General features: G+C 40.4%; 1 protein-coding gene across 8 annotated transcripts in view; it reads left to right on the forward strand.

The window, feature by feature from the left end:
• The window catches only part of NCOA2 (nuclear receptor coactivator 2), a 256,975-nt gene that overhangs the window by 153,729 nt on the left and 75,274 nt on the right, over positions 1-27,972 (forward strand). For all 8 annotated transcript variants that reach the window (XM_075125137.1, XM_048840914.2, XM_048840912.2 and 5 more), the window contains one exon: positions 7,183-7,355. In XM_075125137.1, coding sequence (XP_074981238.1) covers positions 7,183-7,355 — 173 coding nt within the window. The remainder of the gene's footprint in view (positions 1-7,182; positions 7,356-27,972) is intronic.

Consider the following 27,972-nt stretch of genomic DNA (forward strand, 5'->3'; position numbering starts at 1 on the left):
TCTACTCTAGTCTATCAGAAGCTTTCTGTGGATCAAGTGATGATAAAAAAAAAATGGATCTTTTTGATCTGGCATTATGGATGATTCCAAATATTGTCTGACATTTATCTATCCTTAACGAATACAGTTTGATTTGGGTTTATATTAAGACTGTCGATTAATCGCAGTTAACTCATGTGATTGACTAAAAAAAAAAAAAGAATCGCGATTAAAAAATGAATCGTGATTAATCGCACTGTTTAAAAAAATAAAATACCAATTGAAATTTATTAAATATTTTGGATGTTTTTCTACATTTTCAAATATATTGATTTCCATTACAACACAGAATACAAAGTGTACAGTGCTCATTTTATATTATTATTTTTGATGACAAATATTTGCATTGTAAAAATGATAAAAGAAATAGTATTTTTCAATTCACCTCATACGAGTACTGTAGTGCAGTCTCTTAGTCGTGAAAGTGTAACTCACAAATGTAGAATTTTTTTTGTTATATAACTACACTCAAAAATAAAACAATGTAAATCTTTAGAGCCTACAAGTCCACTCAGTCCTACTTGTTGTTCAGCCGATTGCTAAGACAAACAAGTTTGTTTACATTTATGGGAGATATTGCTGCCTGCTTCTTATTTACAATGTCACCTGAAAGTGAGAACAGCCGTTTGCATGGCACTTTTGTAGCTGGCATTGCAAAGTATTTATGTGCCAGATATGCTAAACATTCGTAGGCCCCTTCATGTTTCAGCCACCATTCCAAAGGACATGCTTCCATGCTGATGATGCTCTTTAAAAATATAATGTGTTAATTAAATTTGTGATTGAACTCCTTGGGGGAGAATTGTATGTCTCCGGCTCTGTGTTTTACCCGCATTCTGCCATATATTTCATGTTATAATTATGTTGGATGATGACACAGCACATGTTCGTTTTAAGAATACTTTCACTGCAGATTTGGCAAAATGCAAAGAAGGTTCAAATGTGAGATTTCTAAAGATAGCTACAGCACTCAACCCAAGGTTTAAAATCTGAGCGGGAGAGGGTATGGAGCATGCTTTCAGAAGTCTTAAAAGAGCAACACTCCAATGTGAAAACTGCAGAACCTGAACTACCAAAAAAGAAAATCAACCTTCTGCTGGTGGCATCTGACTCAGATGATGAAAATGAACATGCGTCGGTCCACTCTGCTTTGGATCATTATCGAGCAGAACCCGTGATCAGCATGGACGCATGTCTTCTGGAATGGTGGTTGAAGCATAAAGGGGACATATGAATATTTAGCGCATCTGGCATGTAAATATCTTGTGACACCGGCTACAACAGTGTCATGTTCTCACTTTCAGGTAACATTGCTGCCCGCTTCTTGTTTACATTATCTCCTGCAAATTGTAAAACTTGTTTGTCTGAGTGATTGGCTGAAGTAGGACTGAGTGGACTTGTAGGCTCTAAAGTTTTACATTGTTTTGTTTTTGAATGCAGTTACTTTTTGTATATAATTCTACATTTGTAAATTCAACTTTAATTATAAAAAGATTGCACTACAGTGCTTGTATTAGGTGAATTGAAAAATACTATTTCTTCTAGTATTTACAGTGCAAATAATTCATAATTAAAAATAAATATAAAGTGAGCACTGTACACTTTGTATTCTGTGTTGTAATTGAAATTAATATACAGTAACTCCTCACTTAAAGTCGTAGAAATATAGAATAACAGAGTTGGAAGGGACCTGTGGAGGCCATCTAGTCCAACCACCTGCCCAGAGCAGGACCAATCCCAACTAAATCATCCCAGCCAGGGCTTTGTCAAGCCTGACCTTAAAAACTTCTAAGGAAGGGGATTCCACCACCTCCCTAGGTAACGCATTCCAGTGTTTCACCACCCTCCTAGTGAAAAAGTTTTTCCTAATGTCCCAGTTAACGTTGTTTTGTTATTATGTTGCTGATCAATTAGGGAACATGCTCGTTTAAAGTTGTGGAATGCTCCCTTATAACGTTGTTTGGCAGCCACCTGCTTTGTCCACTGGTTGCAGGAAGAGCAGCCCGTTGCAGCCAGCTGGTGGGGGCTTGGAACCAGCGTGGACCGGCAGGTTCCCCCATCAGCTCCCCACTCCCCTAAGTTCCCTGTGTGGCAGCCGCCCAGAAGGCTATCAGTTGCTGGCAGTTCAGCTGTCCCTCCCCCCACTGCCATGTGCTGGTCCTGCCCTCTGCCTTGGAGCTGCTCCCGGGAGCCTCCTGCTTGCTTGCAGGAGGGGGGGAGAAAGAAGGAGACTAATGTCAGGGTGTCCCCCTTCTCCCTTGCTCTGCCCCCCACTTATCCCTTCTCCATATAGAGCAGGGTGGGGACATGACAGGGCTCAGGGAGGAGAGAGCTTGCTAGCCGCAGCTGCTGTCTCAACTTCCTAATATACTTAAAAGGGCAGTGTACTTAGAGTGGGGTCAGCAAACTTAAAGGGGCAATGCACATCTCTCTCTCCCCCACACACAGGGTGTGTGTCTTGTCTGCCATGCTGTCTCCCCTCCCTCCATTCATGCTGCCTTGTAGAGTGTGAGGCTACATTAACAACAATGTATTAACTCTTGAGGGCTCAGCTGAATGCTAGTTCATCATTTAGCAGTAAGGTATCCCACCCTCTTCCACCCTCTAACTTCACCACCTCAACCGAGCTTCACAGTCATCGTTGCTGTGTACAGTATTGTGTGTGTGTATATATATATTGTCTGGTGAAAAAAATTTCCCTGGAACCTAACCCCCCATTTACATTTATTCTTATGGGGAAATTGGATTTGTTTAACATCATTTCGCTTAAAGTTGCATTTTTCAGGAACATAACTACAATGTTAAGCAAGGAATTACTGTATTTGAAAATGTAGAAAAGATCCAAAAATATTTAAATAAATGGTATTCTATTGTTTAACAGTGCGATTAATTTTTTTCATTGCTTGACAGCCCTAGTTTATATAAACTGAGAGTATGGACTGCAGTTGGCTCACTAGTACTTTTGTTAAGTTGTTTATGTCATGAGTCTATAAGAGCTGCATAAGGTAAGGTCTTTTTCAATTTTAGGGAAAACAGCTTCTTTTCATAGGTTTGTGGAAGTTTCTTCCCTAACGGAATGGCATTGAAGGTACCCCACAAGGATACCTTATTAAATACCTTGTAAACTTCACCTGCAAAGCCATCAGATCCTGGAATTTTACCACTTTTTATTCTTCCTATTGCCTCTAAGATTTCCTATTGTGTTATTTCTTTATCCATAGCACATTTTCTATAAATTTAACCAGTTGGGGTTAATTTTCCTATAAATCTCCCCTTTTTTGTTTTTCTTAAAAAAACTTTTCCTTAAATGTATTCCTTCCCAAAAAACAACAACCCCCAAGCAAACAAACAAACTCCCCTTTTTCCTCCTTGGTGTGCTGTGTCACAATCACTTCAATGGTGGACTCAGACTTCAGGCTTCCAACCTGCCCGTCTTGTGACAGTCTCACCGACCCTTTTAGATTGTTACAACCATGATTAATTTTGAGCCAGTGAGAGCTGTGTGCCTGACCAGAGCCCTGTCCACTGATCCTTCTCAAGAACCAGAAAATCCATGGACATTCTGCTGATATTATGTATGCCAGACCAATCTATGAAAAACAGTTTTGACCTAGAAGAACAGGCATCAATCTCTTAAGATGGGACCTTCTACTTCCAAGTTTCAATCTCTCTGTGTCCCTATCAGCCAGGATCCAACTCCCAAGACTGGTATAATAAGAAGTCGAACCTGGCAACATTGACAAGTCAAAACCCATGGCTGCCAAAGACCACCTCAGCACCTGTGGCTACTCCAAAGCACTAAAGACTGGTATTGCACTGAGACAAGATAGATCACAGCAGTGGACCAAACATTGTTCCCGGCAACTATCTTCTTCTACAAAGAAAGGGAAAGCCTAAGAAGATCTGTTTGCCTTCACTCTGTTCCTGAGAACTGAGCAAAGCCCTTTCATGCTACAGAAACAAGCAACATTGGTTCAGTGTTTGGCTCACCACCAAAAGGCCCTAGGGCTGCTTTGATACCTACTCAATCTGGTACTGACTCCACAACTCTTAAAATGTCAACTCAGCACCCAGTAGCACTTCTGGACTGTCCACACATATCTCAGAACTGGGGACAAATTCTATAACCAGACCCAAAATCTCACAGCACCTAGGAGTCTACATGTTGGTTGCTAAGTGCTAATGGCAGAGAATGTTCACTACAGATATGAGAAATTCTATTGCAAAGTACGAAGCCCTCCACAAGTAGAATATATTGTGGAAAATATTCATCGGTTAGGAAGTCCCCCTCTCTCTTAGGCATTTCAACATCATCCTCATTGGTCCTATGAGGCGTCCCTATGAATCTTTTTCTGAATGTTCTCTTCACCTTCTTATTCTCAGAACTGCCTTTTTTTTCTGGCTGTTACATCAGCCAACTGGGTCAGTGAACGCCAAGCCCTCATGGCTGGATCCTGCTCCTTCTACCCTGTTTCACTGAGACAAGGTCATGTTGAGACCTCATCCTAAAGTTATTCCAAGAGTTGTTTCAGATTTCTTTTAAACCAGGTAATTAATCTTCTAGTGTTCTTTTCAAAATCCCAGTCTTTCCTAGCGAAATGCAGATGTTTATTTATAGGACAAAGTCTTTTAGACTTTCCCTCAGTCTTGTTTGTTGTTTGAAATAGTGCTGCTAAAGGGCAAGTCATCTTCTCTCAGAGAATTTCTAAATGGATTACCCAGCTCACTTCAATCTGCTACCACATGTCTGGCATACCCCTGCCACCAGACATTAGGGCACATTCAACTAAAGCTCAAGCTATCTTTTATGCATGTTTCAGAAATATTTCCATATTTGAGATCTGCAAGGTGGCTACTTTGAGTAGTCCCCTCTCACTTAAGCTCTGCACCTATGACTTGGCTGCAAGATCAGGTACCAGCTTTGGGAAGGCAGCATTGAAATAATTTAGTTAGTGGCAGCTAGGACTCCTCAGTCCCACCTTTCCGATGGGGGTACTGCCAGTCACCTACAGTGGGATCCACATGGACAAATATATGAAAAGAAGAGAACAGTTACTTACCTTGCAGTAACTGTGTTCTTCAAGATGTGTGTGGGGACCCCGTGACCTACCCTTTATGTCTCCTATTTCAGAGACTCATTTGCTGAGATTCTGAATTGGTGAGGGAACTGAGGGACTGTTGTGGCCGCTGTGCCCTTTATACCCGTTGGCTGAGGGGCCTGGGGGCATGCAGGGCATAGGGTCAGCCAGGGCTGATGAAAGGAAAGGCGGGGACAATTTTATTGGGGCCCTGCGCTCAGAGAATCGGCCAAAATATCTGTGTAAGTAAAGTGAAATGGGGACAGGGGGCCCAAATTTACCTCCATGGGTTTGAGTGTAGCCCCCACAGACGCTGCTGTTCAAAGATGCCAATCTCATGCATGCACATCTAGCGTGGGAGCCACACGGACAAAAGAATCACAGTTACTGCAAGGTAAGTAATCAATCTTTATATTTTTTTCTTATAGGTAATAAATAAGTCCACACACTTTTCACACTCATTAGGCAATGGCCAACTAAATTCTTATTCCAGCAGGGAGTCACTACACAACTATTCCATTCAGACAAATCTAAGCTGTTGACCCTTGTAATAAATCTAATATATTTTTTGAGACCCTGCTCATGCAAAGGAGGTACAGGTCATGTTGCTATCTGGATAAAGACGGGGTAGCTTGAGTAAATAGCTTTCTCTGGCACTCACTATGAAGAGGAATTCTTCAGTCATTTCAAACTACAGTGTAGGATTTGCGCTTTTGTCTTTTATTGAAATTTTAGAGACTTTTGACATAAAATAATAAAAAATTACCTCAATTACCGTATATACACGTTCATAAGCCGAATTTTGTTTTTAGTAAAAAAGGGAAGCATCAGAGAAGGGGATTCGGCTTATGAATGGGTATAAAGAGTGGGAGAGGTGGGACACAGCGCCGCCCCCACCCTCACAACAGAGAGGGCAAGGAGAGGCAGCAGAGAAGAAGGGAAGAGGCAGGGCCAGAGTCTCTCCTCTTCTGGCCACGCTGCTCTCCTCCAAACCTCCAAAGCAGCTATAGCAGCTCTGGGACTGGCAGGCTGCAGCCGCACCTCCCGGCTTCCCGGAGCAGCTCCGGCCAGGCCAGAGACATCCTCCCCTGGCCCACCCCAGGTAAGGTGGGACGGGATGGGATGGGGAGAGTGTGGGGATCCTGGCCTATGGGAGGGATTACGTGGGGAGCGGTCATGTGGGGAGGTCCCGGGTTGGGGTGGGGTCATGTGGGGGGGTGGTCACAGGGGTTACTCCCCTAACCCCCAGCTTCTTCCGCCCCCTCCCCCCCGCCACCCAAATTTCCCCACCGGTTGCTGTCCCCGCTCATCAGGGTAAGTTGCTGGTGGGCCAGGACATTTTGTTTACTTACGTTTACCTCCATGCCTGCAATGCTCGAGGTAAACAAATGGTCTTGGCCCGCTAGTGGCTTATCCTGATAGGCTGGGAGCCAAAGTTTGGCGACCCCTGAATTATAAGGTCGGCTTATGAATGGGTCATAAAAATTTGCCATTTTTACTTATCCATCTTGCGGTGGGGTACGGGAGGGGTTGGCTTATAAATGAACCGGCTTATGATCGAGTATATATGGTACTTTATTAAAACTGAAAGAATTTTAAAACCCAACTTAGTATTCAGCATTTATGCGAGTGGTTAATCATTGCCTTTCACATGGGTCGGACAATGGAAATAGGTTAGTTGGTTTAACTTTTGTTTCTGGGCAGTTTCACTTTCTCATGTACTAACAAAATGTTGTTTTCCTTGAGTTCTTAACATGGCAGGGAGGTGCATTTGTGTTTTTGTTTAAATTTTTTTTGCATATTTTTTTTTTAAATTTTGAACCCTATCTCCAAAAGCTGACTGCTTGGGAACAAACAAGTGGACTTTTTGTTCACTTTTGAGCTAATTTGTTTGTTCTAACGTGGACATTTCTACTCAAGAAAGAGTAGGTCGATGAGGTTTTTTTTGTTTTATTTCTTTGATGTTAAATCTTCTTCAAGATCCTAATCTCAACTTTGAACTGTCAGTCATCAGAAGGTGAACAAACAGTTGTTAAAAATAACACATTTTAAACTCGTCTTTCAGCCCTAAAAGAAGCACTGAGAAACGTAATCGTGAGCAGGAGAATAAATACATAGAAGAACTTGCAGAGCTGATTTTTGCAAATATTAATGATATTGACAACTTTAACTTTAAACCTGACAAATGTGCAATCTTGAAAGAAACTGTGAAGCAAATTCGTCAGATAAAAGAACAAGGTAAGAAGACTAGTTAATTGGCTTTGAATATTTTAATTTCTTTGTTTATTTTGGGGTTTTTGGCAAGCCTGGTATTCACTTCAAATTCTCTTCAATTTATCTGTGGTTATTTAAATCACTAGTGAAGTAGGTAGTGATATAATTTAGGTGAAAGGTGTTAAATATCATTTTTGGTGGTGTCTAAAATAGGCTTGATATAAAATTTAGCCGCTGTCTGCAGGGTGGTGAGAGTGAGTCAGCCTGATGTGTGTATTCATCTTCTAATGGAACTAAATTCCGTGGTATTTGTTTGTCATAGAGTTTAAAGTTGTAATACAGGTGAAAGAGTTGTAATACACAAAAGATGAGCTAGTTCAGCATAAGGAATAATCCAAAAGTGTGGAATATGAAAGTTTTCTTAATTCCAGTTCTTGCTGTCCTTTGCACGGATGAATAGATGTTGTGGACTAAACTATCCCTGTCCCCTAAACTCTAACATCATATCCTGAACTACAATAGATTTAAAAGTACCCTAATCTCTAGTCAGAATTCCATTGTAAATGTTAGACAAGAGAACATGACAGTTTGCTTCCGGGGTTTGTCTAGGAGATCAGCTGTTTCTTTTCTTTTGTAATTTTTTCCTATTAAAGAAAAAACTTTAAGAAACAATGGCTTTAAATGTTTTTTGTGATGCCAGTCAATCTATGTTGGACAGGCTGGAACAGTTCCTTGAATGGATGGAGCCAATTTGTACTCCTGAAGTATGTGCATGTTGCTTTATTTTGGGGCTAAAAGGAGATTCTCTCTTTATAATCTGTTTTTGGAGACATTCTTTTAAATTCCATACCCTTTTATCTATATCTTTCACATTATCAATATTACAGGATTCACCGCTTTAACTTTCTTAGGGAAGGTAATGCTCCCTATTCCATATCAAGTGTGTGTGTGCAAATAAAGAACTACACAGCTGTACATTCTAGGATGCTTAATTGAGGGAGACTCTGCAATAGAATCACCCTTGTAATAGATAGCTAGGATGATATGTAGTTTGATGCAACTGGAGATTGGATTAATGGAGACATGAAAATATGATGATGTCTGTTCTAGAAACCAGATGTCTTAATTGAGAAGTAAGATATTCCAGGATATGTGTTGCATTCGGTTTTCACCACAACTTGGGTGTGATCACATCTGTACTGCATAGCAGCGATTTTCTGGCGGCAGGAAACATTTTGTCCCAGTCGGTTTTAAGATATTTTTGTTGGTGCCACCAGAAAAGTTTTAAGAGCAAAGAAACAGCCTATTAGTGTTGCTAACTGTTGTGATTCTATTATGAGCCTTGTGATATTGGATGATTTTCTTATAACCCTGACTCCTGAACCCTTCTGAATATGTAAAAATCTCAGCTTTCATTTAAAAAAAAAAATCCTCGTGGTTGTGGAGAAAATCTTGAAAATGTCACGAGTATACCCTAATGGCTCAGAAACCAGAGGATAAATACAAATTAGCCCCAAATTTAAATCTCCTGGATTTAAGCCAATCTTGTGATTTTGAGTGGTGTGATTTAAGATATTTTTAATATGAGGGATTGGTTTTACTGCAGATGGGATTCTCCTGAATTGGTGGGAGGCCAGATTGTAAAGACATTGAGAAAGCAAGTTTCCCACTGTCACATGCCAAATTTAATTTTTTGTTTCTCTCCATTCCTCACATCACAGAAGTAGCCACTTACAGTGTCACCAGAGTCTTTCACTTGCTGTTTGGTTTAAAAAGTTGAATCAGAAATACTGGAAAACTTTTTGTGCAATTCATTTTTTCTCCCACATATCGCAAATCAGGCAGTGCTTTGGGGAGAGGTGTCTGGATTGTGCATAGTGCAGGTGAAAGGTAATGGCCTTCAGAAAAATCAAGGGAGCCTAAAGAGAAAAAAATTAAAAATATATATTATAGAAATTAAACAAAGAATGCTAAAGGAAGAACAACTGGGAGAAATTAAGCAAAGCAAAAAGAGCTAGTAATATTTTCTGTTACTGACAAAAAGCAGTGTGAATCAACTATACCTCTGTCCACTCCCTTTCTACGTAAAGCACCTGAATGGCAGATTGTGTGTCCGTTGACAATGAAGTCGTTATATTTGCTTTGTCAGTAGCTATTTTTCTTATGAAATAATAATCAAATGAATGTTATTTTTTAATATGGTTTGATAAACAATGCAGCTTTGCCACAAGTTGTCTTGAATATTACCGTACCAATGGGTCAGCCAGAATACAGTAATCCTAAATGCTATCTTTTAATGACAAAGAAAGCATTTTATTTCGTGTTTGAGTAACAATTTATCGCAATGACTTCTCAGAGCTGATTGCCACCTACATTTGATAGGGTGGTTCTGTGTGGGAGCCTGATTTGCTCTCAGTTTATTTCTGTGGCTAATAGTTGTGGCTGGGATAGTGCCCCCCAATTTTTTTTTCTTGTGGAGCTACCATCCCCTACGACAGATGGATGTGCCCCGTTTTCCACTTTTTGCTCCCTCTAATGCTTTTCTGACTCTCTCTCTCTTGCTCTCTTATTTTTTTAACGGTTTAAAATTTTATTTTTGGTTCTTATTTGCTCTTGCTTGGTGTCTCACTCTCCCTGTTCCCACTCAGCAGAAGATAACATGCTTCTTGAAGTGAGGGGAGTCCAGTGGTAGCTCCATAAAGCTACTTGAATATGCTCTTACAGCTTGTCTTGATGCTATGGGAGAAGAGGTGAGACGTTTTGGCCTGCGGGCTGCTAGGGGAGCCTGCATCCTCTTCCATGAACATCCTTAGATAGATTAACAGATCAATGGATTTATGTATATAAGGTAATTTTGCGTCTAATTTCCTGATTTGCATATGCAGATATGCACTACTTAGTCAACATGAGATAACAGTAGAACAAAGCATCTACAGAAGCCCACTATGTACTTACTTTTCCAAGCTCAAAGGCTTGATGTATAAATAATTGAGCAAACATTTCTGAGGCAGGCTAGAATATTATGAATAATAATTACTGCAACAAGTGGTAATAGTTTGCAGCCCTGGGGGAATGAAAGATATGCATTAAATCAGTTATCCTAGATGAGCTTGATTTGTTCCATGTGAGTCTTCACCTGAGAACAATTAGACTGTGTCTGTTGTCCATTTGAGCCTTTACCTAAAACTTATAGTTGTTGTAGACCAGACTTTAATCCTTTCTCAGGGGTATTGCAAAACACTGAAATCTTCAAATGAAATTAACAATGTCTCAGGATCTAGAAATAGTGATTAAAGGACTTGCTGAGCATTCCTTTAAGTCAGATGATACTATAGCATTGATTTGAAGATTTCTGGATGGAAGCAAATTTATCTTGGTGGTACCTCAGTGGAAATGGCTTAATTTTTACTTATCATTTTAAGAAAGGCTGGAATGCAGCAATTGATTTACAAGGGACATTCTGTTACCAAACACAAATTACACAAATTAAACATAAAAGTCAGTCTCACAATACAGTACAAATATATCTCTGCCTAATATCACAGAAAGCAGGAACCTAATCAAGGCAAACATACTTAAGAGCTAATTATGATTTTAATTTTGCTTTAAATGCCTCATGTTTTTGGCAAGTACTTCATCATCTCAGACTGGGAATTTTGAGCTTTGGTTGCATTCATTATATAAATATAATAAGTTTTAAATATCTCCAAGTCTTACTAATTGATTCTGTACTTCTAAGGCCTGGTCTACATAGAGTTCTTGTACTGATTAGCTAGTTTGGTTACTGGTGTGATTTTACAGTGATATATTTAAAATGGTACACTTCCTAGTGTGGAAGCAGTTATACTGGTATATAAAGGTGTTTATACCAGTATAGCTTATTCCTCTTGAACTATACCAGAATGAGCTCCTTTATACAAGTATAACTGCACTCACATTAGGGAGCTGTATTGCTTTCACTGCATCTGCTTCAAAACTGGTATAGTTAAAGTGGTGCAAAACCTGTAGATAGACAAGCCCTAAGACTGAGATTAAAAAGATGCTGTTTCCTTATAGTCAAGCGTTTTTTATATTGTTACACTGCTGAACCCCCATAAACATGAACTTAAGTAGAGACCCTAAAGAGACAGCTGACAAATGTAAAAATGACACATTTATATTCAACAGATCTGTTCCTGGTGTGTATTCAGAGTTGGATTTAATTACTTTAATTAAGTTTTTACTACTTTTTATTCTGCAGACCCAATAAAGCTGAGAGACAGAATTGGATTCTGTTCCTCCTTGTGCATCATAAACAGAATTGCTTATTAAGTTCAAATTACAAGGCAGTCATTTACACCATGCAACTACATTGAAAAGCAGTGGGTCGTACAGCTGTCTCTGAGGGCAAAATGTGATCAGTGGAATCTCTCTCACAGGTGATAAAGCACAAGAAAGAAAAAAATGTAGCTTGATTTTCAGTTCCCAGGTTGAGTTTGCAGGGTGGGCAGTCAGAAAAAAAGATACTATTTATCTTTTATCCTGGTACATTTTATATGTAGATTATTGAGAGACATTAAATATGGACTGGCAAACAACATTTTTGTAGTCACGTCTTAGAAAAGAACGATATTTTAAACCCTTTTAAAATGCAGTATTGTACAGATTCGTTTTATTATAGCTTTCGTGACTACAAGTGAACATGTCTGTGTAACTAACTTCATTGGATCAGTCAAAAGATTTTGTAGGCTGTAGTTATTGCATGTAATTCTAGCCTAGAAACTAGTGTTCATAATGGTGGAGTATTTTTAGTACCTTGGAGGAAAAAGGGGAGCTTCTGCAAGAAAACTTACTTTCCCTGTGAGGTCTCTGATTGATTGTATTATTCTACAATGATTGGACAGAAGATTGGGGATATCCAGGTAGGGTGAGAAATTGCATGCTGTGATTTCAGCAGGAAGATCAAGTAAAATATTTATTCAAATGAATCCCAAATGCAAATGTGTGTATGGTATTTCCTTGGTTGTATATTTCTTATAAAGATAGGAGAACAAAATTCCCAGCTTATTGTACATCTATGATGTGAAAGGGTTATTGTAGATCAGCATATTGTGTTTAAATGTTAACATTATTTTGGTATGTTGATAGAAATGTCAAAACACATTGTCTGTCATTTCGAGCCTAAATTAGGTGAATCTAAGGGCTAGCTGCCATGGCAGCGCTTTAACGTGGCTTGTGTGGTCACAGCACAGCTCTGGGAGACAGCTCTCCCAGTGCTCCAAAAAAACCAATCTCCCCTACCAGTGCTGGGAGCGCGGCTGCCAGTGCTGGTGCACAGTCTACAATGGCACTTCCTCGCGCTGAAACTTGCTGCGCTCAGGGGTGTGTTTTTTTTTTACACCCCTGAGCGAGAAAGTTGCAGCGCTGTAAATTGCCAGTGTAGACAAGCCCTAACAAAGTATTTGCTCACACAGGTACCAGAATAGGGCTCACAGCAGTAATTGCACAAGTAAATTAGGTGCACATTTGCATATATTTTATTTGAAAATCAAGCCTTTGCTGAGGGAAGGGACTTTTGAGGACAGATACCACTGCATATGCAGAGCAACCATGACTATTTCTTTACTGGATTGTACTTAAGGAAGATATTGAGTAAAGTAGTACTTAAGGGATACGTCTACACAGCAAGCAGCAGCCTGCAGCAGCAAGTCTCAGAGTTTGGGTCAACCAACTTGGGCTTGCACTATGGGGCTAAAAATAGCTGTGTAGACATTGTGGCTCCAGCTAGAGCTCAAGCCCTGAAGCCTAGGGTTGGATGCGAGCTTCAGAGTCTGAGATCCATCCTGAGTCATAAAATCTGCACAGCTTTTTTTAGCAGCGTAGTGTGAGCCCTGCCAGTCTGAGTCTTTGGACTCAGGCTCTGAGACTCACTGCCACTCAGTGTGCAGACATACCCTCAGTGACTTAACAGTGTAAGTCCAATTTTCAAAAATGACTTAGGCACTTGAGACTTAGGAGCCTAAGTTACTTAGGTGCTCTTGAAAATATCACCTATTGTCTAAAGACAACGTATCCTGGTAAAGGCTCCAAGGGCGAAGAGGAAGTGAACTATCAATGAAGAAGGCCTCTCCTCTCTGTCACTGGTTGTATAATACAGGCCAAGGCCCAAACGGAATCTTCTGATACCCAAGCCTTAACAAGCATGCAGTAAGATCTTCACTAAGAAAACCACAGACCCTTGCTCTGAGAATCTACCCACTCCCACTGGTACAATAAAGTAGTTTTATGCTTAATCTTAAACCTTTCCCTCCCACTGCTGCAGGATCATGAGACCCCACCATTGATTGTAACCCTAACTGGATGATTAATCTGTGAAGATATAGCATCAGAAATGCTGCTTACCTCAACTGTAACTGGCATACCCTCTCCCAGTCCATGACTGAGCAGATTCAGTCCATGACTGAGCAGATTTCCAAAAGGTGTATGCCATTAGGAAGAAACAAGCAGTTTATATTGTAATGTTGTTGAGGGTCTGTGTTTCACCCTTAGTAGACGACACAAAATTCCTGCACTCACAAGGGATATCTTTCCTGGCCTGGTCCAGAGTCCCAGATCTTCAGGCACCTATCTAGGCCTGCTGTGGTAAAAGCTCAGACTATATGAACATGACAGCAAGGAATATATTTTGATGCAGTTTAGTCTTGTTTTACACAAATTGTCAGTTCAACGTTCATATCTGTCATCAAATAGCTGCCTCCAAGATGAGAATGATGATACCAGGAAGCATATTGCTGCTGGAGCTCACAACAGTGGGACATCCATTTATCCTATCTCATGTCCTGTTGTCCATACCTTGTTTTCTGAATTCTGTCCTATGCAAAACCAACCGGAAACTCCTGGATATTGCATGGCTGCCTGCATGTGGATCCAATGAATAATGGCTGGGAACCAGAAGCCAGACCATTAGTTGAGACTGACAGCAAGGGTTTTGCAGCCCAAGAGAGAAGATAAGGAGAGAACAAAGAGAGGTGAAAGTGGGTACGGAATCTAGCCATGAATGTGTATCATCATTGGTTCCGAGTGAAAGGATGCATTGGAGGGAGCCAAGAGGAGGGTCAGGTGGGAAAGAGGCTGAGCTGGTTAGGCCAATCCTGTCAGTGGGAGAGAGGCTATTTCAGACCTTCAATAACCTTGTGAAGCAAGCAGAATGCTAGTTCAATATCTGAACCTCATGGTCAGGAAGTCCAATCATACACCTGTGCCTCTCTGCAAGGAATAGGATGTGAAGGGTCTCAGGTTCTGACCCATATACCCAAATATGCTTCTGGGGACAGGCATGAATGGGTGTTATGTGAAGGGAGCAAAGTCACTGGTATAATCAGGCATTGTCATTGGGCTATTGAGTTAGATAGGACACCATGAAGGAAGCTCAGTTTACCTGACACTCTCCATGAGGGACTTTTGAAACAAGTTACATGATAATTTAATGTTATTAAATGTTTTTTTTTTTCCCCTAATCTCCCTCAACACATTTTCCATTCTTTAGCTCATTCTTTTCAGTGGATTTGAAGCAGTAACACCTAGGAAAAGTAATTTTGTAGTCTGTATTCTAGCCTAGTTGATACAGGCTGTCAGCACTGTGGTATGTGTTTTCCCATAGTGGAGGTTTTCTACGGTGGGACTTGCCTGTCCTGTTTTGATTTTCATATGCAGCAGGATGTTTGCAACCACATTCCTGTACAGTGGAGGTCTGTAGTGCCTAGTGTCTGTAAGCACACTGTATGGCTTTGGTCTGGGTGTCTAAGAGCTCCACAGGATTATTGCTGATCTGGTGCAGTCAATTTAATGGCAGATGCCCGCATAGCCATCACCAGTCTGTGACCAGGCCGTATCCCTTCCTGTCCTCAAGTCCGATCTTCAGAGCATGGTGTGCAGGGACATTATCTCTAAGGCAGGCAATATGACCAAAAAGGGCCAGTCAGCAATGGCCAATGTTGACTTCAATCCTCTCGAGGTCAGTTCTCAATGATACATCCCGATTACTGATAAAATCAAACCATCTTATACCAGTAGCCACCTCTGGCAACTCATATAAAATGTCTCCAGCCTCCTGATGTCATGTTTAAGCAATGTCCATATTTCACATCCTTATAAGAAAATTGAAGGTACACAGATTTGATAAATCTGTACTTTTGTGTACAGTTTCACCTTCTTGCTCCAGATCCTATGCAGGTCTTTCATGGCTAAATTGGCTCTAAATGCACCTTTACATGTCAGCTTTGCCTCCCGACTTACAGCTGTCGCCAGCCTCTGCTGCTTTATTACTAGTGCAAAGTCCATGGAAGAACATTCGTGCTCAGCATGTTAAAAATGCAGTAATGAGCTGCATGGATATCAAGATGGTGATTATCAATCTAGCTGTTAATATCCACATTAGAACTGTCAGCTTTCATTTTCAAAAAAGCCTCACAAGTCAGACCCTGAATTGTATGTGCCATCCTGTGAACGAAAAACAAAGAGAAGAAGTTGGGAAAAATAAGGTTGTAAGAGCCATTGGACCTGCACACAAAACACAAAAACAAACTCCACCCTTTTTATTAATTAAAAGACTGAATAAATACTTTTGTATCCCTAATGAATATTTTTTTGTGACTTTCACTCCGAACCAAGTGGATATTCCTATGCCTTCTTCAGTACACAATCAGAATATGTTTCTTTTCTCCAGAATTGGAAGAACAACACACTCATAAAGCCATACTGAATCAGGACTTTAGCTACTTCTTCTTTTAAACTGCCAGGCTTTGTATTTAGGCTCCTATTCAGCAACGTACTTAAGCTGGGGCCTAACATTAAGCATTTAAGAGGTGCCAACGAAGTCAGTGGAACTGCTCATGTGCCTAAAGTTACACATGTACATAAATACCTTGCCAAATCAGGGCCTTAATATGCTGACAAAAATTATGCAAATGGTTCTATGGATGAATTTGATCTATAAATTAAAGTAAATCACATCTGAGGTTTCAACACATTTAAAATTGACAGTTTTATCCATATTAATTTCTGGAGGGGGAAAATTGATTTAAAAAAAGACTTCTGTGGCTGCTGTTCCATATATGCTCCTTACTTTAATGCTGATAGGGTTTTGTTTAATCCTAAATTATAAGTGCCAAAGGAATTTGTTCTGTGAAGTAAAGCAGTTTATGTGTGAGTAAAATTTACAAAAGAACTGTTAGTCTTGCTGTCTTCTCTACCTACGGTGGAGCATTGAAAAGGGATTCAGTCTTCTTCTGTGTATCATAAACCTTTTTGGTGAAATATCTAGTTAGGTTGACTTTGCTACTTCCTAGCCTTCAGAGAATTACTGATTCACTAAATAATTTAAGCTGCATTTGGATAATACAAAAATGTCAGTTTCTGTTCTGGCTCTGATGAAATGAAAGTTTTGTAGTCATTAGGCAGCATGCTCAGTAAGTGTGAAATTTCATAGGTGTCTGCTAATGTTGCTGGAGTTGCGTAACCTGGTGGCTTAGGCCTTGTCTACACATAAAAGTTGTGCCCCTTTAACCATGTCAGTATAGTTAAAGTGGTACAACTCACCCCCAGCATGGAGGCATTTATTGGTATAAAGGTGCTTATACCAGTATAGCTTATTCCTGTATGAGAAGAGGTGTAAAAGCCTAGGACTGGTCTACACTTGAAAGTTTTGCTGGCATAGTTACGTAAAAAAAATCACACCTTAACTGATATAGCTTCACCCGCCAAAGGTCCTAGTGCAAATGAAGTTATAATGTGGTGGGGGAACAGGCCTTTTGCTGGCATAGCTTAAGTTGCTCAGGGAATGAATATATGCCGTACCGGCAAACTCTCTAGTGTACACAAGACCCTAATATTTCAGGATGAATGTATCCTTCTTTCTGATCTGCCTGGGACCATTAACTTGTCACCTAATCTGATGAGATATCTGAGGTTGTTCAATTTTGGTGTTTGACAAAGAAACTAAGAACAAGATCATCTGAAGAGCAGAGATCATCTAAAGAGGTTCACACTGTGTTGTAGAGTTACCTTTTCAATATTGTCGGTCACTTGTGCAGCATGTAAATTACTACAGTATAGATTAAGAGTAGCCAAAACCAGAATGCTTCAGGAGCTTCCTGTTAAGCCTAAGAATTAAAAAGCTGAGCAATGCTATACCTGAAACAATATACTTGAAGTGGAAAATCTATCTTTTCAGTTATTTCAGCTTTATCACTATCAGATAACCACTGTGGTTTTAACAAATGAGTATACAGCTTTAGATCAGAAGTGGCCTTGCATTAAACTTGAAGAGAAGCTGAATTAACCCATATTCTTGGAAGATGGTCTTTTTCAAGTAAAGAATAGCGATTACTGGCAGGGCATAACAGGAAAACTAACTCATTTGTGACTGCATCCTGCTTTGCTTTGCTTTTTATCTTTCAGGGCTAGTAGGGCATGAATGTAAAATATTTTAAAGATATAAATCTATCATTATTTTTTTATTTTTCTAGTATTGTCTGTCTCTCTTATGCTGTTTGGATGTAGAGGAAAGCATGGTCAAAGAAATTTGAAGTCCAAATCATGCTGTTCTAGTGCTGCCATACTTTTTGGGATGTTAAATGGGTTTGAGTTCATTATCATATTTAATAAGATCTTTTGGATCTATCTAAGGCACCTATCACCTTGTTATGTAACTTCTATGAATAGTGCCATGTAAATGTTTTGTTTTAACATCTAATCCTCCTAGAACATCCATTGTTCTTTACTGTCTCCCAGTGTTGAAAAGCAAATACACACAAGTGCCTTGTGTAGGTGAGATGGAGGTTTCTCTTCCTCCTATTTCACTCTTCTTGTTAGCATGGAGTATGTAATATTGCAGATTATGTATTCCTTACACCACCGATCTTAAACCGAACTTCGCTCCCCTTGATAATCTCTCCGTTATTCCCCGATAACCAGAAACTTCTTCGCTTAAACTCTGTACCTAAATGGGCTATCTTGATTATCACTACAGAAGTTTTTTTTCCCTGCTGATAATAGCTCATCTTAATTAATTAGCCTCTTACAGTTTGTATGGCAACTTCCACCTTCTCTGTATGCGTGCGTGTGTGTGTGTGTGTGTGTGTGTGTATATATACACATACAATCTTCTTACTATATGTTCCATTCTATGCATCCGATGAAGTGGGCTGTAGCCGACGAAAGCTTATGCTCTAATAAATTTGTTCGTCTCTAAGGTGCCACAAGTACTTCTGTTCTTTATTTTAAAATATCATCTTAATAAAATTTTCACTTGCAGCCAAATTTGGCTACTGGGAAATACAGAGTGAGTTGATGAGAGCTAGCTTTCTTCCGACAGAAAGCATGTTGTCTTCCTTGTGTTTTCAATCAGGGCACCAAGAATTCTGAAACTTCACAGTTTTTATTTGGTAATGTGTTGTGCCAAATCTAAAGCACAAACATAATGTGCAGCTAGCCCTGGAAAAATATTTAATTAGTGTTTTAAATTTTGTAAACCAAATGTACAGTAGAAAGAATAGAAACTTACTTTTTGCATTAGTAGCCTCTGTTACACTTGAAAAGCATGCAGAATAAAAGGCATTATCTTGATGGTGCCAGGATTACCAGGGCAAATAGGTTAATACATTCCACATCCAACTTTTGTGTAGTGTCTTAAGCAGGTTTATAAATGAGTCGTGGCATTAATGTATAAGAATACAGGCTGCCTTGGTGGGGCTGAGTTTATGGAATAGCAAATTAATTTCATGGTAGTGATGATGACTCAGTCAAAAAAAATCATCTACTATAAGAAACCTGGCTATCGTGTAACTTTTCTCAGCGTTACAATCTGAGTTGTGGCTGTTCATTTCCCTAAAACAGGCCATATTTTCTTTACAAAAAATGGGCACAAAATAGATATTTATTAGGGAGGTGCACTTTGCCACATCGCTTTAGTTGCAACAAAAAAGAAATGGATATCTGATTTGGTTCAACTTCACTAGAAGATTGATTGCTTATGAATATTGACTTAAAGTTTATGAATAAGTTGTTACAAGCTATACAAAAACTCTCAGAACACTACAGTCATATGAAAGTTTGTAGAGTAAGAGGGTGAAAATGTTAATGAATACAGTGTGTATCAAAAATAACCACGTTCTAGAAAGTGAGCTGCTTTTGAGTACAGTAATTGCAGTTTCTACTTCTGGATGTGCATCATGCTACTACGTCAAATCTTTTAACTATTTCTTCCTTGTTCGAAGGCTTTTTCATGAAACCATAGTGGTATAATGTATGGCAGGAAATTATTGTTTCAGTTGTTTTTAAAAGTGTGTCTGTTGTAAAATGCATGCATTCTGTGAAAAGTGGAAAGTGATATAAAAACTGTTGCTGAAGCTATGACTGTTCGGGATGCTACACTAGCTATGTTGAGGTCTTGTCTACGTGGGGACACGAAGAAAATTTAAGGCAAATCAAGTAAAGGTGTGGATGTTGTCATTCAGGAGTTAAACAGCCTCAGTTCCCTATAATTTAGGATTTACCTACACAAAAGGCAAGTCTACACTACTGTGCTACATTGGTGCAGCTGGGCTGCTGTAGCGCGTCTGGTGAAGGCGCAGTATGATGATGGGAGAGCACTGTCCTGTCAGCATAATTACTTCACCTCAATGAGAGGCGGAAACTATGTTGGTGGTAGAGCATTTCCTGCTGACACAGCATGGTGTGGACAGTGCTTTAAATTGTTGTAACTTATGTCGCTTGCGGGGGGTGTGTGTGTGTGTGTGGCTTTTTCACACCTTACATCGTACCTTACATCAACTTAAGTGCTAGTGTAGACAAGCCCAAAGACTCTGGCTATGTCTACCCTAAAACCACTACAGTGACCCAGCAGTAGCACTTCAAGTGTAGTGCTTCATTGTAGATACTCGCTACAGCAACAAGAGGGTTCTGTCTACACCAAGGATTAAATCAGCTTAACTATGCCCCTCAGGGGTGTAGATTTTTTCACACCTCTGAGCAATGTTGCTGGATCGATCTAACTTTTTAGTGTAGGTCTGGCCAGAGTTCATAGCAGGCGGGGGTGTGAATCTACCCTACCTTAGCTTGCCATGCACTGTTTGTGTGGACCCTGCTGATGTGCATTAACAAGTCATTAGTGTGCTTTGGTTCAGTGCTCTCTGAAACAGGACTAGATCAAAGTGCGCTAATGAACTCTTAATGCACCTCAGCAGGGCCCAGTGGACAGTTAGTACATGGCAGGTTAGTGCAGGGTAGATTCATACCCCAGCTTGCCGGGAAAGAAATGTTCCCGTAGACAAGCCAGAATCCTCCTTGGAGAAGGAATAAGTTACAGCATTCACTTCAGTCTTTAGCTGATTTGCCTTAACTTTCCTGAGCATCCCCATGTAGACAAACCCTGAGAGCCCAAAACACCTGAGGGTTCACAGTGCACTATAGACATTTGAGTGATCAAAAGATAATGTCTTATGAATTTGATAGCTTGTCTCTACACAAACTGGAAGCAAAATAACAATCTGATTTAATTCACACATTTTGTGATTTTGATATAAGTCTGTGTGGATGCTTTTTTAAAAAAAAAAAATTTAATTTTTCCAAATACAACAAATATACCAGATTCATCATAATACATAAAATAAACACAGAGGATTAGGATAGAGGAAGGGGAGAGGAAGCAACATGTCTATCTTCATGATCTACAATAATCATAGACCTCTTAAAAAGTCAGCCCAAATTGCTTTGAATTCTTTGGGTATTCCCTTTCTGCAGAATGCCAGTCATTTGCTAGCCGCAAGATCAGCCATATCACTGAGCAAAGCATCAATATTTGGTGAGGATCAAGTTTTCCATGTTTGCAGGATTAATTTTTTAGCAACCAGGGCAGCACGCTGAAACCATGCCACATTGTTACCAGTAACCTCCAGGTATCAGGAGCACATCCAAGAATGAAACTTAAGGGGGAGGGCTCCAACTAATATCAAATTGGTCCTTTGACCCACCTCATACCAGAAATTCTTGATAACAGGGGGACTTCCAAAATTTATGAGCCAATGTAGCACCAAGGGAGTCACATTTCCAAGAGCGGTGATCTGTATTTAGGAGAACCATTACCATTAGTCTATGTGGGAACCAGTATGTATGAAAAAGTGTCTTTTGGTGAATAAAGCATAGTCACAGATCTATAATTGCTTTTTTAACATTAGATACAATTGTATTCCATTGGGTCAAAGATAGCTGTATATCCAAATCTCTATTCCAAGCAACTCTCAAATTATCAATCTTTGGCAATGTTTTTTAGGCCAGTCACTTGTAAAAGGATACTGCTGGCTAAGTAAATCCTTCAAATTAATAAAATATTCCTTCAAAATAATAAAAGTTCTGGAAGTACTGGAGCTCCCAGGGCAAATACATTCATAAGTAAATAATTTAACTGGAGATATTTCCATGCTCTGGAGCAGGACAAACCAAATTGCTACAGAAGATTTACAAATGGTTTAAATTTATAATTGTCAATTAGCTGCAATAGTCATAAATCCTCTCTCCACCCATTCCCTCCACATCAAGGTTTTGCCACTGATTTTAAGGTTAGGATTATCCCCCTAGGACCGTTTCTGTGTGAAAGAATGGACGGAAGCAGAACTTTCTGTCCAGGGTTGCCCAAGCTTGTGTCTCAACCATTGTTGTGGGAGCTCTGGAGCCATCAAATCTATAATTTGATCCTACAATGGCTGAAAGGGGGAGAGGCTATACCAATTTCCATTCAATCTGAATCCAAGGTAGGGTCTGTACAGTCCTATCTAACAGCCACAAAGATGCCTGGCTTAACAAAAAGGGGATGTGATAATTTTCCAAGTTGCGGGAAACAAAATTCTCCCACAAATAGGGGGAGCTGTAATTTGTTCAGAGCCAGTCTAAGTTTCTTACCTGTGCCTTAAAGGAATGTTCTGAAAATATTATTGAATTTTTTAAAATAAGTTTGAGGACTAGAAATAGGGAGGCCTTTCAGGACATACACAATTCTGGAAGGACATTTATTTTCAGCATATTAATTTTACCCCACAAACTGAGGGGTAACAAACTATCTCCCCAAATTGTTAGCCATTTGGGGAATAATTGGTTCTATGTTTATCTTTGGGATGTTCTGAATATTATTGGGAATCAGTATTCTAAATATTTAATGTGAAAGGATTGCCATTGAAAATCCCAATTTGAGAAGAGGCCTTTGTGGGCATGTTTGTCAATGCCTAAGATTTCTGATTTACCACAATTAATTGTATATCCCTGAGTATAGGCAGTGAGTTATATGGGCCCGTGGTGCCCGTGCTCCACCAATATTTAGAAACGTGGGCCCAGCTCCACAATGTTTGGGCTTATATTTTACATACGTTTTGATGTGAACAATATCTCTGTTGTCCACTGACTATCAACTTGAAAGGCATGCTTAAACTTTTTTTCATAGGTGCGGGAACTAGGGGTGTGGGGCTGCTGCAGCACCCCCACGTTTTATGTGGGGTCCCAGCTGACGCCCAGGACTCTGCTGCTGGCCCTGCACCTGGGCTCCCGGCTTATGCCCGGGGCTCGGCCCTCTTACCTCTATCCAGGTCTCCCCTCCTGGAGACATGGCCCTGCTCCTGGCCCCAGCTGGAGGGGTGGTGGACAGGGTTAAGGATATATATAGGCTTACAAAATAGGTGTGGGGGGCGGGACTTGGATCCATTCTGGGCGCCACCAAAAATTATACAAACCTGGCACCCATGATCCTGTGAGGTGTCCAAACTTGTTAATAGTGGTTAGAAGGTTAGGAATTGTAACCTCAGGCTTAGATACAAATTAAAGAGCATCATAGGCTTAGAACATTAATTTTGTACTTTTTGGCTCACGCTGATACCATGTACATGTTGATTTGCTTGGATGGTAATGGCTACAGATTCTAGAGGTAAAGCAAACTGAAGAGGAGAAAGGGGGCAGGACTGTCATGTACCTCTCTGTAATGGAAATGGGGCAGAAATAATACAATTGGTAACTATCCTGGAAGTCGGGTTAGAATATAAATGCTTAAGCCAAGCAGTGAATTGGTTACTGAGTCTGAATTTTGCCAACACATGAAAAAGATAGTCCCAGGTTATGTGGTCAAAGGCCTTTTCAGCATCTAAAGCAGCAGTTCTCAAACTGTGGGTTGGGACCCCAAATTGGTCTTGTGTTAGACAGGGCTGGTGTTAGACTGGCTGGGACCCAGGGCCAAAGCTGAAGTCTGAGCCCCACCACCCTGGGCAGTGAAGCTCAGGTTACAAGTCCCCTGCACAGGGATGAAGCCCTTGGGCTTTGGTTTGGGGCCCCCCTACCCAGGGTGGTGGGGCTCAGGCTTTGCTTCAGGTGGGTTCAGGGTTCAGTCTCCCGTCTTGGGGCCATGTAGTAATTTTTGTTGTCAGAAGGGGATCACGTTGCAAAGAAATTTGAGAATCTCTGATCTAAAGAAATGACAGCTAAGGGTTCTTTAGAATCTCTGGAAGCTGCAGTAATATCAATCAGTTGACGCAAATTATCTGAGCTGTGTCTATTACAAAGGAAGCCTACCTGATTTATGTGTATAATGAGTGAGAGAACATTGAGTAGTCACACAGCAAGAGCTTTTGCTAAAATCTTAGCAAATTGGGTAATTTTAATCTCCGCACATCTTGTAAGCCTAAATCAGCCATGTATGAGAACCTGACGAGTATTAGTGTATTTATCTAAGGCGGAGAAGATTTATCAGAGAGTGGGCCTAGAGTGTCCTTAAAGTCTCCAGCTATAATAATAGGATGCTGGCCCATGTCATTTATACTCATAAAAATTTATGAAAAAATTTGGAATGATCCTAGGTTGGCCTATAGAGACTGGCAAAAATGATTACAGAACCCCCAGTTTCAGCCTTGAGGTCAGTAAATCTGCCTTCATTGTCAGACCTTGTGCTCAGAATAGTAACATTCAACTTTTTATGTATTAAAATAGCAATGTCCCGTGCTTTAGAATTAAAGCAACTAGAAACCAAGAGGCCTATCCAATCTCTATTCAGTTTACAAGCTTCAGGTTCTGTCTCCTGAAGCATGGTTATGTCAACATTTTCTTTAAGCACTGAGTATATATTTTTTCTTTTAATAGGGTTATTAAGACATTTTGTATTCCAGGAGACAGAGTTAATTATCAGAGCCATCATTGTTAAAATATTCTGGATAAAATATAAAGTCACTTTGACAATAAATGAGAAATGGCATATTTTCTGGAGCAGCATATGATTCTTGCATATCTGATCAGCAAAAGTTATATAATTCGGGGTAGTGTGTCACTTCTTGGTATATATTATACAGCAATGGAAAGGAAATATTCAGGGCTATCTTTTGGTACAACAGTGTCCTGAACAAGTCTCATGCATATGGTGTTCGGCAATCTAGCGCAGGAAAAGCACAATCCCTCCTGTCGGCATAGGTAGTATCTACACTGAAGTGCGGTAGTGCAGCTGAGCCACTGTAGCATAAAGTGTAAACAAGCGCTTAGTATTGGTACATCACTAATAAAAAAAATTTGCAGTATACCAAATCAATGTAGCACATTTTAAACTTGAGTAGAAGCTGGCATTTCCATATTATATGGAAAACTGGCTAACTGATAGATCTCAAAAAGCAGTTTTAAATGGGGATTCATCATCAAATGAGGGTGCGTAATCTCACGAGCTCCCCCATCCAAGTGAGTGTGCCTGCATTCTCTCTCTGTCTGCATGTCACATAAAAACCCCTTTCTGGGAAAGAGTCTGTTGGGGGACCAGTACCCCTCGGTTGGCTTTTCTCTCAGACCTTTCTAGGCTTTCTCAAATTGTCCCTGCTCCCTGGAGACTTGTAGCCTTTGTGGGCCTTTGGCCAATAAAGGAGTTCATTTCCCCTTCCTGGGTGTATCAAAATCTAGACCACTTTCCCAATGGCTAGTGGTGGGGAGGAGAGGACCCGGGCCAGCCCTCTGTTCCAGGTCCCAGCCCAAGGACCCGATAGATAGCAGACATCTGCCAAGTCCGTTTAAATAAACTGTGTCACTGTTATGATTCCCTGGACCACTTCCCATTGGCCCCAGCACATTCTTCACCCTTACCTCTGCGCCTTGTCCGAGTTGAGTCCCAGTAGGCAGCCCGGAACTCCTTCATGTTACCTGCAGTCTCTGCGAGCACTGCTCTGTCTGAGGTTCTGTAGCTCCCTCAGCCAGCTAGGCACACCATCCACTGTTCTCCAGCTCTAGCAAGGAACTGATCTCTACTCTGCACTGCAGCTTCTTTTATAGGGGCCTGCTGGGCCTGGACTGACTGCTCCCTGCAGCCCCTCTGGGCAACTTGGGGAATTCTCTCCACTGCCTCTTCTGGGGTGGGGTGTGGCAGATCTGCGAGGCCTCCATCCGGGGGCCTCAGGGCATAGTACATCCCATCAGAGTGTGTTTCTACTGAGGTCCTGCAGGCACTGGTTCTTGACCCAATATTATTCAATATCTTTATTAGTAATCTGAAAGAAATCATTGCTGCTAAATTTTTCAGAAGACACAAAAACTGAGGGAATGATAAATGATTACTAGGACAGGCCAGTTAACCAGAACAAACGTAGTGAGTTGTGCTTGTTTAAACAATATGCATTAATACAGCCAAATAAAATGTCTCACATCTAGGAACAAGGAATGTAGGTCACACTTACAGGATGGGAGCCTGTATCCTGAAAAGCAGTGATTCTGAAAAAGTCTTAAGGGTCATAGTGTCTACAATTCAAAAAGGATGTTGAAAAATTGGAAAATATTCAGAAAACTCACAATAACTATTCAGCATTTCCTAAACACATGAAAGTTAAGTTACAAATACTTGGTAACTAATACTCTGCATTCCAGTTATAATCCTGGATTTTCATTTAAATTACAGTACAGAACACCAAACAGCAAAAACAAAAGTAGAATGTCATTTTAAATTTCTCAGACTTTCACACATGAAAGTCATACAGTTTTGCTAATCATTGTCTTCGACCTGTTTGGTTACTTTGGGAAGAGCTTGGTTTTGATTGTCCTAACATTTTATTGACTGTTTCGTAAATGTTTTATTTGCCCTCAAAGTCTTTTGTCTTTTTTTTTTTTTAAATGGGTAAGTAAAATAAATCCTGAGCTGTAATCTAACGCCATTGTGCCACATACATCTTCCTGTCATTTATAATAAGGCTCCTTTACATCACTCTGGCAATGTAGGGGCCTTAAAACTTTCACAGGTTTTATGCTCCTGGGGAAATTGACTGAGATGGGAACAGTTAACTAACAATAGCAACATTAACGACATTAACATTAACAGTCAGGCTGCTACATTTCTACCTCGGAGAATGAGATCAATTAACCATCAACAGCAACTTTAACAATGTTACTAACTACACAGGCAGGCTGCTAGTACCTCAGAGAATTAATCAGTTAACTCACGTAGGACTGTTATATTTGTACCTCTAACCTGCCTCATGCATAATAAAAAGCCCTACCCTTCCATGTCAATGAGCTGTAGTAGCAAGGGAGAAGTACAGAGTCTGTCTCTCTCTCTCTCTCTCTCTCTCTCGCCACGGGGGTATGCCTAGACTCTCTCCCTTGTCTCTGAGGCTGCTCCAGGCATGCTGGAACAGACGCGCTGCCGGGGAAGAGGTGTGTGTCCCCCAGTAGATGGGTTTTTTTTACATTTTTCTGCTCGGGGGGCACAGAAAAATGTGGGCCATATGAATTCTGCACTTCTGCAGGGGCGCAGAATCCCACCAGGCATAAGCATTTCCTGTCATTAGCTATCAGAAGTGGTATTTCTGGCATGATGGAATTTCTTTCTGTTTTATGATCTCTCCTTCTCCTGTTGAGGGCTCCCCTCCCACCCCGTTCTCTACTGTTTTTCTCCTTCCCACAACCTTCTTTCTCTTGCCCTCCCATATTCTTTCTACACTCCTTTCTCAGTTATTAGTTTCCCTTGCCTAAGTGCAGCCTTAACTGTGGCACTGGGACCGGCTCCACCATAATTATGCCAGTTTTCCTTCCTTCATTGTTCTCTCACTAGTTCCCTCAATCCTTGTCTCTATTTTCTATTCCAGTGTGCCTTCCTGCACTCCTTAAGCAAATCAGTTGAATGTGTTATCACATACAGATGACTTAACAAATACTGCAATGATCAATATTAAGAATTATGATGTTAAAATTAAGGTTTTAAGCTGTTTGTCACTAGTGTCTAGCTTCTAGAGATGTTGAACCTTAATTAAACTTTACAGTGCACTTAGTCTGGGCCATTATATTTGGTGTTAAAAAATATAGTCAATGAGCAGTAAAACCTAAAGGTACTACATAAACGTCCGTGAGGAGGACTGCTTGCTCTTTGTATAGTGCTACAGTGAAGACCGTGCTTCTCTGAGACCTTCCTTTCATTGACTGACAAAGGGTGCTATGTATAGAGTTGTTAGTCTGGCTTCCTCAGGTTTGTTGCTGGTGGTACTACCACAGTTCTACTGCTTTCCTTTTGTTGTCTTAAGTTTCTATGGTGTTTATAAAAGAAATAGTTATTTTTTATTTTTTTATTTTTTTATTTTTTTCTGTGAAGCTCAGACAAGAGGGTATACCCTTTATC

This window comes from Caretta caretta, chromosome 2, assembly GCF_965140235.1.
Source record: "Caretta caretta isolate rCarCar2 chromosome 2, rCarCar1.hap1, whole genome shotgun sequence".
NCBI lineage: Eukaryota > Metazoa > Chordata > Testudines > Cheloniidae > Caretta > Caretta caretta.